Source organism: Stenella coeruleoalba (assembly GCF_951394435.1).
Source record: "Stenella coeruleoalba genome assembly, chromosome: 20".
NCBI lineage: Eukaryota > Metazoa > Chordata > Mammalia > Artiodactyla > Delphinidae > Stenella > Stenella coeruleoalba.
In genome coordinates, this window is record NC_137166.1 from 8,629,344 (window position 1) to 8,649,151 (window position 19,808).

General features: G+C 46.6%; 1 protein-coding gene across 9 annotated transcripts in view; it reads left to right on the top strand.

The window, feature by feature from the left end:
- Positions 1–8,909: 8,909 nt before the first annotated feature.
- Positions 8,910–19,808, top strand: part of MAF (MAF bZIP transcription factor) — a 358,923-nt gene continuing 348,024 nt past the window's right edge. For 6 of the 9 annotated variants that reach the window (XR_013825195.1, XR_013825196.1, XM_079906573.1 and 3 more), the window contains exon 1: positions 9,625–10,927. Coding sequence is in view for 6 of the 9 variants with exons in the window: in XM_079906573.1 (XP_079762699.1) it covers positions 9,798–10,927 (1,130 nt within the window). In the remaining 3 variants the exon portion in view is untranslated. Of the gene's footprint in view, positions 9,583–9,624; positions 10,928–15,700; positions 18,038–19,808 lie in introns of those variants that run through there. The other 3 variants (XM_079906574.1, XR_013825197.1, XM_079906576.1) reach the window with 3 other exon arrangements.

A 19,808-nucleotide genomic window follows, 5' to 3' on the forward strand; every position in this document is an offset into this window, starting at 1 on the left:
CCTTCCTGCTTTCACGCCCAGCTTCCTCTGCAAGGCGGTGAGATGGGAACCAAGAAGGGCAGATTCTGCGAAAGCCCGCACATTGAGATCCTTTCAAGAGAGACCGGGGGAGACCAGTTGCAGCTCAAAGGTGGACACTGGCAACTCTGAACTCTTCTGTCCAAGAAAACGCCTTGCCATTGTAAAGCAATTATACTCCAATAAAGATGTTTAAAAAAAAAAAAAAAGAAAATGCCTTGGAGCCTCCCGGCTTCAAAACTGGCATCGGGAAATGGCAGGAGAGGTGGTGATCGAAACAAAAAAAACCAGGGGGGAAGGAATGGATCGCTAAGAGGCTTTCATACACACACAGAGTTCTTCTGCTTAGTTTTTCTAGGTTACATCTATTTTTTATTAGTCTCTGAGGTCCCAGCTTTGGACAACTACTATATTTTGACAGGGCGAAGGTTTACAAAGATCAGGGCAGGTGAAACTACAAACAGTTGTCTAAGTCATCTGCCATCTACAACAGAGAGCTCTGTCTATACCAAAAACAATGTAATTTTAGAATTGATCAGAAGGGTGGGTATAGGACATCCAGATGGGGTAAGTTAGTTTAAAATTATTCCAATTACCAAATAGGCCAACTCCTTTTTTTTTCCAGCTTTATTGGGATATAATTGACAAATATACATTGTATATATTTCAGGTGCACAATGTTACGTTTTGGTATACGTATACATTGTGAACTAATTACCACAATCAAGCTAGTTAAAATATCCATTACGTCACAGAGTTACTATCTTCTTTGTGTGTGTGTCTGTGTGTGTGTGTCTGTGTGTTAAGAGCACTTAAGATCTACCCTCTTAGCAAATTACAGTACTCAATATACAACACAGTATTGGTCACTACGGCCAACATGCTGTAGAACAGATCTCCAGAATTTATTCATCCTGCATAACTGACACTTTGTACCCTTGGATCAGCTTCTCCCCATTTTCCTCCATCCTTTAATCCCTCATAACCACCATCCTAATCTCTGATTTTGTGAGTGTGACCTTTTAAGTTTCTACATATAAGTGAGATCATACAGTATTTGTCTTTCTGTGTCTGGCTTATTTCACTTAGTATGATGTCCTCCAGATTCATCCATGTTGTCACAAATGTCAGGGTCTCTTTCTTTTCTAAGGCCGAATAATATTCCATTGTATATGTATACCAGATTATCTCTATCCAGTCACCTGTGGATGGACACTTAGGCGGTTTCCATATCCTGACTATTATAAATAATGCTGTGATAAATATGGGAGTCCAGCTATCTCCTTGAGATACTGATTTCATTTCCCTTGGACATATACCCGTAAGTGGAATTGCTGGACCATATGGTAGTCCTATTTTTAAGTTTTTTGAGAAACCTCCATACAGTTTTCCACAGTGGCTGCGCCAACTGACATTCTTGCTAACAGTGCACAAGCGTTCCCTTTTTTTGCCACATCTCCACCAACCCTTGTTATCTTTTGTCTTTTCGGTAATAGCCATCCTAACAGGTGTGAGGCTTTCTCATTGTGGCTTTGACTTGCATTTCCCCGTTGATTTGGTGATGTTCTAGGCCCATTTAATTTTAAATGTCCACTAGGGGACTCAGATAATCCAGCGGGTCATTTTGTATAATGGGGGGACTGGGAGGGGCCGTCTCTACTGGGTTGCTGAGGGGCTTGGTCCCTTGCAATGCTGTCATCAGCAGGTGAGGGGGAGGGTCAGAAGTGCAGAGGTCCCCAGCCATTTATACAACTGCCCTGTGGCCTCATGTGGTGAAAGCCACTTCACAGGCACAATCTCTGATCCTGCCCACCTCCCATTTTGCAGGTGAGGGGCCTGCTTCTGAGAGGTTAAGCGCCTCAGTTTCATTTGCAGCTGGTGCAAAGGTGGGAAGTGAATTAAAACTAGTCGATGTCACATCCTAGATTCAAAGAGATTTAGGCAGCAGGGAACAGTCTTGATCGAATGAGATGGACCTTAGGGGGATCGTTGTATGTTTCCGTGCTTGGGTTCAAAAACGTTAGCCCACAAACAGAAGATAGGGGAAATACGAGGAGAAAAGGCCTGGGGCCGTGCTTGATGAGTCCCTGGTGTTATGTGTCTGCCGGAGAGGTCGGGAAATTGTGGTCTAGCATGGGGAGCAGACAGGCTGCAGCTCAAGGAGGCAGAGGGTGGGGCTACAGCCTGGGGATCTGGGTTCAGCTCTGGAACCTGAACCCTCAGGTGGGGGCAGCGACCTCGAGGCAGGGGCGCTTGAAATGCAGGCATATGTGGAAATGCTAAAGGCACTGACTATGTCTAGAAATGAAAAGGAAAGGCACGGAGAGGGTGTCATAGTGGTTGTCTTCTACTCCTCAGAGCCCGCAAAGGATGTAAGGATGTCGCCTTCTGAGTGTATAAAATCAAGACTCATGTAGAGAAGAAGGGATATGACTTGATAGTAGACAAACAGACAAACAAACAAACAGCTTTCCTGACAGTCTCAGGACTGTGTGAAGATAGAAGGTAAAATAGGGAGGTAGTGAGCACCCAATCACTGGAGGTAATCAAGTACATGCTGTCAGGACCACACACGGACTTGTGTGGGTGCTACGTGCTTTGGTTTCCATGGACTCCTTCCACAAGAAAACTTAATTAAATTTTATGGCTTTGTTTGTATACTGACAGAGTCCATGCTAGATGATTTTCATTTCTTTAACTCTGATTTTAGAAGAAATGAAAATGTTTTCCTGGGCCCCTCTCCGAAGTGAATTCTGCCAAAGAACAGAGGAGCGCCCCAAGCTGCTTTTTGAGATGGTTAGGGTGCGTGTGTTGCCAGGAGCATGGCGTGAAGCATGGCGTGCCTGCTACGATTCCATTCTGTAAGGAGTGTCCACCCGGACCCCGACTGTCATAGATGGTCACACCTGAGACCACGATTAGGGGACCAGAGTGGAGGTGAGGCATTGTGGTTCTCTTGTTTGATGTCCTCCCATTTCTGTCTTGTTCAAATGTTTATATTTAACCAAGAGCATGGATCGCTGTTTATAAAATGACAAAATAAGAATACTGGCAAAAGGTCTATACGTTGGACTTTCATTTTTATTGGGGGTTAGGGGCGGGGATGTTTCCCTCAGTTCTCTGTCCAACCAGCAACACCGCCATGACGGATAACGCCGTGAGGGTGTCACTGGGCGAGTTTGGTGTTTTCAGTGCACAGAACAACACGTGAGAAGGTTCAGCAAAACCCATGATGCAACCGAGAACAAAGACATAACACAGGCCCCAAGGGATCTCTTCCCTCAGGTCCAGCCAAACAAACTGAGAGACACACAGATTCAGAAATCATCTGCATCAGCAGACGCTTGCAGTCAGCACACATGTATTTAAGTTTGGTTTGTGTTTTCTAGAACTCCAGGTTCCAGCTCCCAGGTCGAGTGGCTGCTAAATGCCTCTGGAACAGGACCTAAGAGTCACCCCAGACCCAGGGGGAGGAAGGAGAGTGACCAAAACTCTACAGAGGCAGCACTACCACCAGCCTGTCCCCTGGGTTCCCCTGCACAGAAGACACATCCTGAACAGACACTGTCCCAGTATCAGGTTCGTTTCTTTATTCCTGCCTTTTTAAAAAACATCAGTTCTGATTTCAGCACAGTAAATCTTTGAAGGGTTGAATGCTTTCGAGACAAGTTCCCTGCGTGGTACAGCTGTGAGTAGAATCAAAAAGGGTAACAATGGAATGGTGAATTGCAAGTGGTTCCTAATTGAAGGAAAAGAAAAAGCTAGGGAGATGTCCATGGCCTGAAAAGAGGAAAGAAGGAAAAAAGAAACCAGCAAGCGTGGAAATCTGTTGATTTGGAATGGCGAGAGTAGGGAAGAGGCCCCATCATTTTGGATCTCCATCTGGTGCCTAAACCCCAAAGAAGTCCTTTCGTTCAAATGCCGGTGTGTGCACAGAGCTATTATCAATCACGTCCTGTCTGCCAGGCCACACTGGGTGTCTGTCGGGTGAGGGAGGGAGGAAAGCTGGAGGAAATCTGGGAGGCTGTCCCGGGAATTCTCACTTGAGAAAACATCTGGCTTTTCCACATCTCTGGTGCAAAACAAACAAGGATTTTATTAAATGATGTGTATTGTGTTCTAAGGTAGAACTCTTTGGGAGCCTGACACAAACAAGCAAACAAAACAAACAAGACCCCAGACTCGGGCACTTGCTACCAGGGTCCTTCACAAAGGCACAGGTGACGAGTTGTGGGTTTTTTTTCCAGAATCCACTTTCCAGTAAACAATGTAAACAGTGTATGAAGACCCCAGACCCTTCTTCTGCCCTCGTCCCGCTGCCCACCCGCACCAGGCCTATACCCGCATCGAAATGATAACCCCCCCCAAAGAAACCTCCAGATGCCATTTGTCTACTTTTCGCCCTCTCCTCACGATTACTCCCCTCCTCTGATGGCCTGCCTTCCCCGAAACCAAACGTGAGCCGTTCCCTAACTGCACTGGAAAATCAGAATTTACTGTACATATGTTTGTGTTCCACTTAATAAAAAAAAAAACCTATATTTTAAGATAAACTTTGTTAGTAATTCATGAGGTAAGTGACTATTTACGCTAATCAGGCAGAAATATATTCTCAGGCATAATGCATTACATAAATTTGAATGTAAAATGTTCAATTATGAAGTAAATACAGGTAATGCAAATAATAAATTACCTCTAATAAAAATTATAGAAGATGTGTCTTCAAAGAGAGAGCGGCTTGAACTTACAACTGTGAATTGCTTAAAGAGAAAAGAATTAATAAATGCTGATTTACTCTGATGATTATTTAGCACATAATTCACCTATTCATAACGACTCCCAGTAATCAGACTGTTGTCTCACATTCTCCAATATGAGGCAAGACTGTTTCCTCAGCAATTTTACCCTTATCAGATTATCTCGTCTGATTCGATTAATTTTCGTCCATGAATCTGCTAACAGTGATTTCTGACTTACTTGCCCTGCTCACTAAAGACTGCTGAAAGGATTTTTCTCTAACACTACAGCTAGGAACAACACTCCATGCCTTATCATTCAGTTCCTCTGAACAACTCTTTTCTCAAATCGATTTAGTTGGTTTCAGAGTGAAACTCAGTGGACACTGGTTAGTTCTGCACCATAAAATCAGCTCCTGGATAAAAAGAGTTCAGACACTACCCGTGATGCCTCTTGTTCTTTTTAGATTATATGTGTCTGATTCCAACATGATATACCTGAGTTGCTGTAACTCACAATCAGGAAAACTATATTATCTTTCACTTTTAATCATTATAATTTGGACGTAAACAGGGTTTAAAATAGGTTTTTTTGCAAAAAGTTATTATGTATGTACTGACATGAAACCAAAATTGTGTTTTTGATGTTACGGTTTCACAATCTCCTACGTGATCCGACCCATGCCCTCCTCCCTCCCGCAAATTCTTCTATAAAGATTCACTGCTTTCAGGAACCTGAATGCTACTGGTTTGAACTGGTCAATAATGACAAATGCATGGTTTCTAAATTACTCTGTATTGTTCTACAGAGATTACTAGAGTATATATAGCAAGGGAGTATTAAGCAGTAAGAAGACACAGTTCATATTGTATTTGGATTAGATTGGCTTGGAGCGAAGTGAAACAAACAATGTTAGCAAAGAAATCTAAAGAAATGTGGCCTGCTATAATTGTAGAGACTCAAAAACCTCAATAGTACTAATTAAAATGAGAGAGCTCAATTGTTACAAGAGAAATGCCACTAACAGAAGACTGTAAATGTTTAGACACCCCTGTGAATCACCAAATAATAAAGGAAAAGGACAAAAATGAGAATTAAGTTATAAGCTTGAGGGCACTGCTGCTCCACGTCTAAAAAATAATTCGGATCCTCCTTTTTTTTTTTTCTTTTCCAAGAGAAAATGGGAGACTATAAAAGATTCTGCAATGAGAGAAAAAAAAAGATATCCTGCCTGGTTTGACAGCAGTGTACAAAAATAAACCATAAAAATGTGCAGATAATAATACATTTATCTGACCAAACATGGGTATTTAATATCTAGAAATGACACATAATTGCAACAGTTAGGTGCATGGCCATGAATCTATATCTCATGGTCTTCCTCATTGGTGAACTTTGTTTATAAATGTTGTTTTATTTATAAGTGTAGCAGTTTCAGTGTTCCTGACCAAAAATACTTTCATGAAAGGCAGGGATCGTATCTCACAGCTTTTACCAAAACTGTGATGCAAAAGGATTAAAGAAACAAATTCTCGTAAAAACTGAATTACTTCTTCCTAAGCATGCTGAAATTCATACTTTACATGCAAAATAGAAACTTCAGACATTTGTGGCTAGTGACTTTAAAGAGGCTTAGAAAAGTATTGCTATAGACAATGCTAATGACACGATATGTTTATGTAATTTAAGCAGTAAATTTTCCTCTGAATACATAAGCTGTAATCCCTTAACTTCATTACTAGGTGAAATACTGTTTGAGAGGAGGAAAGCAAAGGAATTCTGTTAGGTTGCATAAATATTGACATAATCTTCACTCTTTCTTCCCCAAACTGGTAATAGACATACCTCATTCCATCCCGACAAAGTACTCCCATAAAACCAAAACTACCCATATAAACAGCTTCTCTGCAGTGATGATGAAAAGAAAAAGTGCTTTTCTAGAAAACAGCAACAGTGCTGTCCTTTTAGGGTAACGATGTGCCTACAAACGTTTTGGGGAATCTCTCGTTAGGGATTCCAGGGTTTGCTGAAACCCAAGGCTGCCAGCATGAGAGAAATTAACACAAGTCTAATCTGGTGTATGAAGCCAATGAGTGACACCTAAGGTCTCGTTATAAATAGTAAAGTATGCTGTCCGGTGGGTGAGAGCATTCTGAAGTGCAGTGTTCAAGAAGCTGGCTTAATATATGACTAAGTGTCAGAAGTCAGGTTTTCTGAGAATTACTTTTCAGATAAACAACTTTATAGCACTGCACTTAATCTTACTTACTAGAGACATCTCATTTATCACTGAATTACAAGTAACTTTAATTCTATTGATATTGCCATAAAGCCCGTCGAAAATCCATCCTGGCACTTTTAAAGGGTTTGGGGCCCTGTTTGTTACATGGGATTCTCTTGCATAAGCCTCTCAGCTGTAGTTACACTTGGAAGGCTCCTGGGTCCCCTGGCCTCTGTATTCACAGTCAAGGGGGATGGTAGAGAAAAATGATTCTCGCACCTGCCAGCACTGCCTTCAGCCCCTTTCCTAACAAAGTCGGGTTCTCCCACTGCAGTCAAACTAACTTTCTGTGCCTCTTTTCTCCTCCCACCTAGGGAAACCAGCTTCTTTTCATTTCATCAACAAAACTGGACACGGATCAATTTCAACTGACCTTTGCCGAAAGGTGGCGCTGTTGAGGTAAAAACCAAGTCGGTCCAACAATAGTTTTCACTCTTCGATCGTTTTGCAGGCTTTTCAGAATTTTTTTTTTTTTGAATGCACCGTCCTAGCGTCCCCCCCTGTCCCATAAAATAAGATAAATATGATTAACACCAAATGCATTTCATTAATTGGAGGAATCAACAGTCCAACATCCAAGCGGGCGGGCTGGTCTTCCAAACGCTGGGTCGGCTTCACGCACTCTGCTTCCCCCCAAGTCAATCTCGGCTTCTCCATCTGGTCTATCGCTTTAAAATCTTAGAAACAGAGTTGTTGGTTCTTTTTTCTTTTCTTTCTCTTTCCTTCCTTTTTCTTTTTTGCATAAGCTTTAGAAGGATCGGTCTAGAAAACTGAATAGTCATTAGCATCCGCGACCCCGAGGGGGAGATGCAGCCCCCCACTCCACTCCACCCCACCCCCACTCTAGGTTTCCGGGCCCGTCCGAGAAACCGCCGTTTAAAATTTAACCCTTCGAGGGGAGCTGGTGAAGGCTGGGTGTTTGTTTTTTTTGTACCCCTTGTTCCACGCCACGATCAAGTCTGAAATAATTAAGTGAAACGTAAAAGTGCAAAGGGCGCGCGGGACCCTGATAAACAGGAGTCAGATTTCATAAGGGGGTGTGTGTGTGGGGGGGGGAGAGAAATGAATCTCAAAGGCCAAACTCGGGCCAGAGTCGGAAGCCGGAGGGTGAGCCGGGCTGACCTGACTCCGAGCTTTCCCGGAGTTAATTCGCGGAGGAGTTCGCTCCCCCCGCAAGGGCACGCGACGCCAGCGGGCAACCAGCCCCCGCGCGGAATGGCTCCCGAACAACTTAGTTCACCTCCTTTAAAAGAGGGTGATAAAGCGCGCTTTCTCTTTCCGCCGACTCCAGACCGCCCCAGCAGGCGCGCGGCGGGGCGACGTCCTCCGCGCCGTCTGGACCCCTGCACACCCGCGCGCGGCCACCGGGAAGAGGGACAAAGAGTTTGGGCCAAGTTTGAGCTCCGGGCACTGCCAGGCTCGGGGGAAGGAAGGTTCCCCCGGGCGGACACCTGGGTGCCAAAGGTGGAGCAAGGAGAAAAAGCTACCCGGTGAATTCACGACCCTGGGGATGGTGGTCGGCGGGGTGTGGTGGGGGGCGGGGGGCGGCGGCCAATCCCGGCCGAGCGAGTGGCGGGCGAGCTGGGGCTCCGGAAGGCAGGCCTTTCTCGCTCCGAAGTAAAGCCAACCGTCCTGCCGATCCACCCGGGTTTCCGCAGTCCCCCTGGAAAACTCCTTCCCCTCTTGCACCAAACTTTGCGCCGGGCTTTGCAACCTCCCGAGGAGGCTGCGGCACAGGAAGGGTTAAGACTGCCAGTCCCAGCTGACAGTCAGCTGATTGGGCCCTGATTGACAGCTCGGAAAAGTTTCCTTGTTTCTATATTATGCTAATTGCGGCCGCTCTCGCCGCCTCCCATTGGTCCGGAGTACCAGTCAATTTCCCTTTTGGGCCTGACGTCACAAGTGCTATAAAACTCAGCAATTGCTTTAAACTCTTCTTGCTGGATCAGAGGCTTTAAAATCTTTTTTTCATCTTCGAGCTGTAGCTCGGGCTGCTCGTCGGCTCGGCCTCTCCCCTTTTGCTCTCCGCCTCGCCTTTCCCCAGGACTTCGCTATTTCGCTTTAAAAAAAAAAAAAGGCAAGAAAGAACTCCGCTCCCCCCTCCCTTTTCCTCCAGCCCGGCTGCACCTCTGTCTTGCACTTGGCACGGAGGGAGGAAGACCGCGAGGTTGAGAGAGAGAGAGAGGAAAGGAAAAAAAAAAAAAAAAAAGCCAGGCAGAAGAGGAGGCGAGAAGCATGAAGTGTTAACTCCCCTGTGCCAAGGCCCGCGCCGCCCGGACAGCGGCCCGCCGCGCCTCCAGCCCCGAGCGGCCGCCGCGCGCTCCCCGCCTGCAGCCCGGGCCGGCGAGGCGAGCACTCCTTATGCAAAACGCGCAGCGGAGCGGCGAGCGGGGGACGCCGCGCACCCAGCCGGGCTCTTCTGGCTTCGCCGCCGCCGCCGCCACCGCAGCCCGCAGAGGACCTTCCCGAGCCTGAAGCCGCCGGCTCGGCGCGCTAGGAGGCGAGCAGGCGAGGAGGGGCCGGGGCGAGCGAGCAAGCACATTGGCGTGAGCAGGGGGGAGGGAGGGCGGGCGCGGGGGGCGCGGGCAGGGCGGGGGGTGTGTGTGCGCGCTCGGAGGTTTCGGGCCAGCCACCGCCGCGCGAGCTAGAAGCGCCCCAGCCCGGCAAGCTGGCTCACCCGCTGGCCACCCAGCACAGCCCGCTGGCCCCTCTCCTGCAGCCCATCTGGCGGAGCGGCGGCGGCGGCGGCGGCGGCAGGAGAATGGCATCAGAACTGGCAATGAGCAACTCCGACCTGCCCACCAGTCCCCTGGCCATGGAATATGTTAATGACTTCGATCTGATGAAGTTTGAAGTGAAAAAGGAACCGGTGGAGACCGACCGCATCATCAGCCAGTGTGGCCGTCTCATCGCCGGGGGCTCGCTGTCCTCCACCCCCATGAGCACGCCGTGCAGCTCGGTGCCCCCTTCCCCCAGCTTCTCGGCGCCCAGCCCGGGCTCGGGCAGCGAGCAGAAGGCGCACCTGGAAGACTACTACTGGATGACCGGCTACCCGCAGCAGCTGAACCCCGAGGCGCTGGGCTTCAGCCCCGAGGACGCGGTCGAGGCGCTCATCAGCAACAGCCACCAGCTCCAGGGCGGCTTCGATGGCTACGCGCGCGGGGCGCAGCAGCTGGCCTCGGCGGCCGGGGCCGGCGCCGGCGCCTCCCTGGGCGGCAGCGGCGAGGAGATGGGCCCCGCCGCCGCCGTGGTGTCCGCCGTGATCGCCGCGGCCGCCGCGCAGAGCGGCGCGGGCCCGCACTACCACCACCACCACCACCACCACGCCGCCGGCCACCACCATCACCCGACGGCCGGCGCGCCCGGCGCCGCGGGCAGCGCGTCCGCCTCGGCCGGTGGCGCGGGCGGCTCGGGCGGCGGCGGCCCGGCCAGCGCCGGGGGCGGCGGCGGCGGAGGCGGCGGCGGCGGCGGCGGCGGCGGCGGGGGCGCGGCGGGGGCGGGGGGCGCCCTGCACCCGCACCACGCCGCGGGCGGCCTGCACTTCGACGACCGCTTCTCCGACGAGCAGCTGGTGACCATGTCGGTGCGCGAGCTGAACCGGCAGCTGCGCGGGGTCAGCAAGGAGGAGGTGATCCGGCTGAAGCAGAAGAGGCGGACCCTGAAAAACCGCGGCTATGCCCAGTCCTGCCGCTTCAAGAGGGTGCAGCAGAGGCACGTCCTGGAGTCCGAGAAGAACCAGCTGCTGCAGCAGGTCGACCACCTCAAGCAGGAGATCTCCAGGCTGGTGCGCGAGAGGGACGCGTACAAGGAGAAATACGAGAAGCTGGTGAGCAGCGGCTTCCGAGAAAACGGCTCGAGCAGCGACAACCCGTCCTCTCCCGAGTTTTTCATGTGAGTCTGACACGCGATCCCAGCTAGCCACCTTGATAAGTGCTCCGTGGGGGTCCGACTCGGGTGTGGGCTTGCCACTTCCAGAGCCTTACTCGCCACCGCCTCGCCCCCTCCCCTCCCGAGCTTGCCCCCCCCAGTTGCCCCCTGCGCGCACGCACACGCACACACACACACACACACACACACACACACACAACACACACCGTGCTCCGAGTTGGTGGTGGTGGCGACGGCTGTTTTGAAGTCGGGGAGGGGCAGGTTGTCTGGCTCATGCATTGCCAATCTGAAATTCTCCATAACTCGCTAGCTTGTTTGTTTTTTCTTTTTTTTAACACTCCCCCCCCCCAACGTGCTCAATGTTCAGCGATCTCGGCAGAGTTCCTCATGCTCACCTTTGAAGCCTGCATCATTCACATATTTTTTTCTTCTTCAGTTCATGAGCTGGTGTTCATTTTCTGTGTGTGTGTGTTTGTATTGTTTGGATTTTTTTTTTTTAATTAGAGTTTTTGGAGCTTGCTGTGTTACCTCCTTTTTTTTCCTCCCCACACTCCACCCTCACTCCCTCTCCACCCATCTCCTCTGAGATAAAAGAAAAAAAAGAAAAAAAAAAGCTAAGTTTTTTTTTTCTCCTCCTGAGTTCTTCGTATGAGATTGAGCTTGCAAAGGAAAAAAAAAATGTGAAATGTTATACACTTGCAGCGTGCTGAGTTCCATCGGGTTTTTTTGAGCATTGTTATGCTAAAATAGAGGGGAAAAATCCTCGTGAACCTGCCACAATCAAGCCTGCATCAACCTTCTGGGTGTGACTCGTGAGTTTTGGTCCTTATGATGCCAAATCTGAGAGTTTAGTCTGCCATTTAAAAAACTCATTCTCATCTCATGCATTACGATGCTTGCTACTTTGTCTTAGCAACAATGAACTATAACTGTTTCAAAGACTTTATGGAAAAGAGACATTATATTAATAAAAAAAAAGCCTGCATGCTGGACATGTATGGTATAATTATTTTTTTCTTTTTTTTTTTCCTTTTGGCTTGGAAATGGACGTTCGAAGACTTATGGCATTGGCATTCATACTTTTGTTTTATTGCCTCATGAGTTTTTTGAGTTCAGAACAAAAAAAAGTGCAACCGTAGAGCCTTCTTCCCATGAAAGTTTGCATCTGCTCCAAAACTGCTTTGAGTTACTCAGAACTTCAGCCTCCCATTGTAAATGCACTGAAGGGATTCCTTGTTAAAGATGCCAGAATGGGTTAAAAAATTTAACACGGCCAACAGTAAAGAACTCTTAATGCTTTCTTTTTAATAAGAATGACTGCCCCACTGGGGGGACTAAAATTGTGCTGTTGCCGAAAGCAGTCTAAAATTTATTTTTTAAAAACAGAAATCTGCCCCGTTATTTTTTTTGGTTTGTTTTCTTTTTCTTTTTCCTTTTTTTTTTTTTTTTTTTTTTTTGGCTTTTGGTCATTGTCAAATGTGGAATGCTATGGGTTTCTAGTATATAATTTAATTCTAGTTTTTATAATCTGTTAGCCCAGTTAAAATGTATGCTACAGATAAAGGAATGTTATAGATAAATTTGAAAGAGTTAGGTCTGTTTAGCTGTAGATTTTTTAAAAGATTGATGCACTAAATTGTTTACTGTTGTGATGTTAAGGGGGGTAGAGTTTGCAAGGGGACTGTTTAAAAAAAAGTAGCTTATACAGCATGTGCTTGCAACTTAAATATAAGTTGGGTATGTGTAGTCTTTGCTATACGACTGACTGTATTGAAAACCAAAGTATTAAAAGGGGAAGCACCCCTGTTTATATCTGTAGGGGTATTTTACATTCAAAATGTATGTTTTTTTTTTTTTCAAAATTAAAGTATTTGGGACTGAATTGCACTAAGATATAACCTGCAAGCATATAATACAAAAAAAATTTGCAAAACTGTTTAGAACGCTAATAAATTGATGCAGTTATAAAAAACGGCATTACTGCACAGTTTTAAGATGATGCAGATTTTTTTACAGTTGTATTGTGGTGCAGAACTGGATTTTCTGTAACTTAAAAAAAAATCCACAGTTTTAAAGGCAATAATCAGTAAATGTTATTTTCAGGGACTGACATCCTGTCTTTAAAAACAAAATGAAAAGTAAATCTTACCACAATAAATATAAAAAAATCTTGTCAGTTACTTTTCTTTTACATATTTTGCTGTGCAAAATTGTTTTATATCTTGAGTTACTAACTAACCACGCGTGATGTTCCTATGTGCTTTTCTTTCATTTTCAATTCTGGTTATATCAAGAGAAAGAATAATCTACAATAATAAACTGCATTTTTTTTTTTTGATTCTGTACTCAGTTTCTTAGTGTACAGTTTAACTGGGCCCAACACTGCGTTAGAAGTGTAAAAGGCATCCTTTTCTCCAGAGGAAGGATTAATGGAGAAGTAATGAGGCAATAATTCAGAGTGAAACATAGGCTGTTTTGTGAGGTGGAAGGCCAGTCCCTTCCAATAATTAGTAATATTTAATATAAATGTAAATTACAATCTCTCAAAATCCCCCTCCCCCAGAGTTTTCAGTTTTCAAATAAGTAGAGACATCACTGCCCTGGTGGAAACAAACAAACAAAAATCCCAACCAGAGAGCAGGGCCTTCTCAGCCTCGCCCTGAGCTTCTCATCCCACCACACAGCCATCTAGAGGGAAACGAGCCCGGCAGAGAAGGCATTGGCAGAGGTGGCTTGGGCACATATGCATTCAATGGTAAAGATAAACAATTCTTGCCTTTTGGCTCAAATTGATTATTTTTCCTTCTTCCCTTACATGCCATGATTTTCTTGTTAGCAAGGCCTGACAGGATTTCACATCAACACTTCGGACAAATTACAGTTGTTTGTTTGTTTCTTAACTTTGAAGGTCATTTGTCTTAAATAGGAAAAAGAAAAATCCACCTCTCACAGAAGTCCAAGTACGTATCTGGGTTTAAGCTGTTATTAAATCATATTTCCCTGTGAATATTTAGCTGAGGGCTTCTCCACGTAGATGAGCTGGTAATGATTTCAGAGCACCTTAGCTCCTGGAATACAAGCAGAAAATAATGCCTGGTTGGAATAAAGGCTGTGCTTTGATTTATCGGCCTTTACCCCAACACAGGCTACGTGTGCGGGCTCACTTAAAAGATCCCTTGGAAAGTCTGGAGCTACCTTCACTAACAGCATTGACCTATTTTAAAATGACACAAATTCATGCAACTAATGTTACAAATTCATGCAGTTTGCATTCTTCAGCAACTTCCCCTAGATGGCTAATAGAATGTTAGACAAAGCCAACACTGTTTTGAAAATACAGCCAAACACGGTGACTTTTGTTTTATTTTGTTTTCTGTTCTTCAAAAAATAATAATAACAATAATATTGCAACTCTGAACGAAGGCCTGATTTTGAGGAAAACAGGTTGTGCTTGGCGCTGATGAGCTCTGGCCGGTGTGTCAGCCTTCCTACCCTTTTTCACAGAACATGAAGACAGTGGATAGGGCCCCCGAATCCACACTTTATTTTGCTTTAACACAGGTCTTAATAGTAAACCTATCTCCATGTGCTTGAAGTTAGCTGTTCTTCTCTGTCTCAGAGTTCTTGTTTTGTTTTGTTTTGTTTTTTTGGTCCGATCCCAACGAGGAGATTTGCAGTCTCCCCCTGTAGAAGCAGAAATATCGCTTATACAGGAAGCCCAGCATCTGACACAAAATTTTAGGCAAACATTTTCAAAATAACAGTGACCTGGATGGAGTGACTGCAGTTACCTCATGAGGAATGCCACTTGCGAAAAAATACAGTGGTCCAACAATTAAGCATTTTGGTAGGCCCCTACAAGGCAGTTTAATATAATAAGCAGGTTTTTGCCCCAAATATGAAAACGCCAAATACAGAGGTGCTGGCAAAAAAGTGAGGTTTTGGTGGCTGCCTTTAAGAGAAGGCTAACTCCTAATGAAAGGCACTTTCAGAAATAACCATTACTAAAAACTTTGAAATGTAATGAGAGTGGTGAACACATACATGCTTTTTTTTTTTTTTAAACAAAGAAATCCTGCCTGAGTGCCCTTACTACAAATAAGTCTCTACATTTTTTTTTTAATCATGTAAGGAAATCTAGCTTTCCCTTTACACTGCATTTGAGTCTTTGTCTAAATAGTGTTAAAATTCCTTTCATTCCAAATACAGAACTGAGCCCACTCACAGGTTGGAGCCGTCGGTGGGATACACCACATTTTGGAAGCCCCACAGCGTCATGTGCTTACCCGTGTGTTCACAAAATGAAATTTACGTGAGAACTGTATTTTTATTATTTTTATTACTATCTGCAGTCGTGGAACACAGCCTACCCCTGACTTCTGTTTAGTTTCCTTTTTAAAAAAATAAATGTGTTAAGAGATGAAAGCTATTAAATGTATAAGCTCCCTGCTAATTAACTGTGCCTCCTGTCTGAGGATCATACAGACCCACAGAAAAGCACGCTGGTGTTTCTTACTTTACGATGCGCCAGAATGAATAGATGCGATTGTTTTCAACCTGTAATATTGGTTTTTAAAAAAAAAATCCACTGAAATTTACAAGGTATGTGCGTTGATATGAAGGGAAGTGTCACAGAAGGTTAACAGCTAGCATTTTTAAAGCCTATGTAGACATGCACACTCTAAACAGTACTTTTTCACGCTTCGTTGTTTCTCTGGCAGATAATTTTACTAAGAAGAAAAATAAATAAATAATTGACCCCCCCTCCCCAAGCAGATGCCACGGGCAGAAGCTTTAACAGAGCCGAGCACCCTGCTTTTCTCTCGGGCCCTGGATAGTATTGTATTTTCAGTGATGTCAAACGTGGTCATTCATCAGACAGAGCCGTAAGTGAAACCAATGTTAGTTAAGTACACCCCCTCCGTGTGCTTTTTTTTTCCTCCCCCTTCTCTGCTCTCAGGCATCCACAAAGTCACCTCCCATGTTTTCTTTTTTTTCCAGAACCGTGTAATAATTTTTTACAATGTATCCGACACGTTAATAGATTGACCTCAAATAGGCAGAGATTCTACTTCCTGATCTCAGTGAGGAAATGATGTGTAGATAATCATATTTATCTGCCTTCATGCCGTAACCACCTAGACTCTCAACAGAGGCCATTCCAATGCGAGATGCTCTATTTCTTACTGAACGCGGGATTCTAAGGCTCTGATCTTTTCCCCCTTACACCTTTACCCCGGTAGTTTTTATTCAGTAACGTTGATTCGAGATACTTCTGCTCTTAAATAGGACGTCCCCTTGCCAAACCACCAGCTTTAAGGTTAAACACAGCGTCCAGGGGGCAAATGGTAACCACGCTTGCAAACATGGGGCGCAGCTGTCTCAGTAGCCACATTCCCAGCGTGTCCTTGTCTGAAATGACTGAAGTGGCTTGTGACACATTCAGAGGTTCCCGAGTACAGTAGTTGGAAGGTTTTTGCTGTTGTCTTTGTTTTTGGTTCAGACCAACTTACTTCCGTATTCACCCTTGGCTTGATCAAATGTACTCCCCCGGTGTTCTAGGCCAATCAATGTATTTAAAAGTCTGCTGGCCGCACAGGTATCTCAATTTTTTGCCTGTCGGTAGTTAAAGACTAACAGAGATAGGTTGGAAGACTGAGGTCCACGCGTGACAACCTTTAGCCGTCTGATTTCCGTACCAGTAAAACACACAGCCAAAGCTGCGGGGCTTACTTCTCGTATAAACATGGGATCAGAGAGGCTAGGAAGCCAGGTTCACCCGCTTTACACTGCTCGTCTGCGAGGCTCCCCACTGCGATTTACTTCCGTTTGATATATTTTTAAATTTTGTCCCTTTTCTTGAAGAAATGTCTTCATTCTTAGGGAAGAGATAACTACCGTGAGAGGCTATCCTTTTCACCACTTCTGATTATTACTCAGGAGGCTAGATGAATAATTTGGGGTCGGTGCCTTCCTTGTTGTCCAGAGTAAAATAAGAGAAACCTAGTTTGTTCTCACTCTGGGCCCATCCTAAATTTAAAAGATGTCCCAAGTCCAAGGCTGGGCAGACAGTAGCCATAAGGGAGAGGTGGTCCAGCCCTCCAGCCCACTGAATCAGGATGAGTTCGTTTGTTTTTGTATTTGTTTAAAAACAGAGCAGGAGCCTTCACCCACCTTCTGATAACACTGCTTTTCTCACTTTTGATATAAATCTTCAAAATCTAGACATCACACAGCCCCAGAAAAGGGAAATTCTCTCCAAGCCTGGCTCCACCACGGCTCTTGAACAAACCCAGCTCTGTCTGGCATTTTTTTTTTCTCCAGCGGGGGTAGGGGACAGGGTGAGAGAATTTCAGTCTCCCAGGCTGTCTCATGATTGCCGGGGCATAAAGAAGTACAGTCCTGCAACAATGTGGGAACATCTTTACCCTTTAGAGAGGGACAAAACAAAAAACAAAGCAAATCAAATTGCTTGGCACGAAGGCGTAGCAAAACCCCAGGCTCTCCATTCCTTCGTAGCATCTGTGGGAGGTGAGAAATGAGGCAAGCCAGAGAGAACGGTGACGCAGACTTCGAAGGCAAGAGTCACCCAGTGTACACATTTGCACACAGGTGCAAACCAGGTTCAGCTGTCCGTTTCTTTCCTGTATGTTCACGTGTGTTTCTGTTTTGAAAATTTTAGAGATCGAACCCCAATCAAGAGCTCCGAGGAAATTGCAGATGTCTTAATTTGGGGGCATTTATAAATATTTCAATCCGTGATTTTGCAGTGGGGACATTGGAGACATTGGATGTGTTATGCCCATATTTCTGTGGTCACCGCAGTAGGTTTGATGGCATGGTGACCGTTTTTATTGCTTAAATTTGAAAGCCCTTTGTGTGTTTTCCCTAAGTTTGCCCAATATAACAAGGCCAATATAGAAAGAACACATCAACGGCACACAGAAATCAGACCTTTCTATGAATGTGCATCAGAGTTGGACGGTTTTAAGAAATTCACAAAATGCATTTTCCACAGAGAGGCTATGATTGGAATGCACAGTTCTCTACCCAGATCGTAGTCATCTGCTAAGCACCTCTTCCCTGTTGAACACAATTCATTTGCTTTTCCTTTCTTTTTGTCAAGTAACAATTTTTTCTATAATTAGAACTCCGGATTGCAAAATCACATTCCTCCCTTCTCCACAGATTCTTGGATCTTTCGTTACGATCAGAAAGGGGCATTAATTCGAGAAGGGAGGATGAGGGAGGGGTGTCTGTGGAGCTTTGGGAGAGGAGGAGAGGAAGTAGAAATAGTTCTGTGCTCACCTCCCCACGCCCCCTTGGCCTCCACCCAGCCCAGGCCTGGGTGTGAGTTACACGCTGGGGATTTGGATTCTGAATTTATTCTAAATATTCTGATCACCAACCTTGAGTGTTTCCAAGCTAAGATGCCAAAGAATGGTTTTTCCTTGTGGTTGGTTCTTTCGGTTAGGAAATAGGGGAGGCCGTGAAACCTTATAGAACTGGGAGAGGAGGCGTGGTAACCGCTCTTCTGAGAGACTCCCCAGAAAGGATGGTTGTGAAGGGAATCCTGGGCTGAGAACTCCGGTCAGCAGTGCCGAGTTCCCTTTTGCAACCAAAATCTGTCCTGGTTCTGCATGACTTCATCCATTTCTGGAAGCCTGTGGAAGTGGGTTTCTGGTCTCCTTTGGGGGATTTTCCAGAAGGAAAGCAGGCCTGAGGATCCCAGAAAAATAGGCGATCCCAAACTAGGCCCAGAGGAGCAGAGGGCAGGTAGCGGCTGGTGTGCAGGGGCTGGGGGGAGTATTACTAACAAGAGACGGACCTCGGCTTATGACCCCCAGTTGCCAGGGGTCAACTCTAGGTCATTCCTAGGGCCCTAGCTTCCCACCAGGCTAAATGTGTTTGCAGGGTGACTGACAGGCCTCTGGCAGACCCTGAAATCCCCGTGATCCCTAAAAGCAATAGAGATGTCCTTAGCTCCAGGGCTTTGGCCCCTTACCACCTGGTCCCTGTCCCATCCCAGTGTCCTCTCTATAATTTCTGGCACCTCTACCCCCCATGCCTAGTCACCAGGGCCATCAGAGAGACTCAGAAATCACTACCTTGTACCAGAAGGCAGTCACCTAAGCTGAGCCTTCGGACCCATTAAGTCACTTCTGGGGCAGGTCCAGTGCAGACAAAGGCAGGGATGCAGAGGAGAGCTGGGAAGTGGCTCTGGCATGTCTAAGGCCAGCGGGAGCTTCCCACGCCAAGGACTTTGAAGCCTGGAATGAAGGAGATGAAGGCGGGGAGGATGCTGAGGTCCCGTCTCCCAGTTTCCATGCATGCCCTCTCCCCACGCATGCCCTGCACCCTCCACCCCACCCGACCCCCTCCCGGTCTACATTTGTTCTGCGCGGCCCATTCACTCTGGGCATCACTGCCCTGGCCAGGTGCACTCCGCATCCTCAGGGTCCCCTGGCCACTGCACCAAGCGCAGAAGGACAGGAAGCAGGGCCCGCGCGGTCGGGTCCGGCGGCTGCCCGAGGCCAAGAGGAGTCCCCGCGTGCCTCAGGCCCTGGGCTGTGCCCCGGGGGACCAGCAGGCTCAGGACGCTAGCAAAGCAGCTCCCCTCCGAGATGCCCGCGCCCGTGCTGGGGCACCACCGGCGGCCACACCCAGCAAGCCCCAGGGCCCCGCACCCAGCCGGTGCCCGCGACCCAGCTGGGTACTTGGGTTTGTATTGGGATTTGGTTGAAAGTTTCCAAGAGGACTGCCCTGGCCACAGTGGAGCCCTTGGGGACATTGAAAATACCTGCTCTGCTGCGCTCTGGGGTGGGCGCATGGAAAGAGGGAGTGGGGTTCAGCCCTAAAAGGCTCCGCCTTTCACCTTGGGACA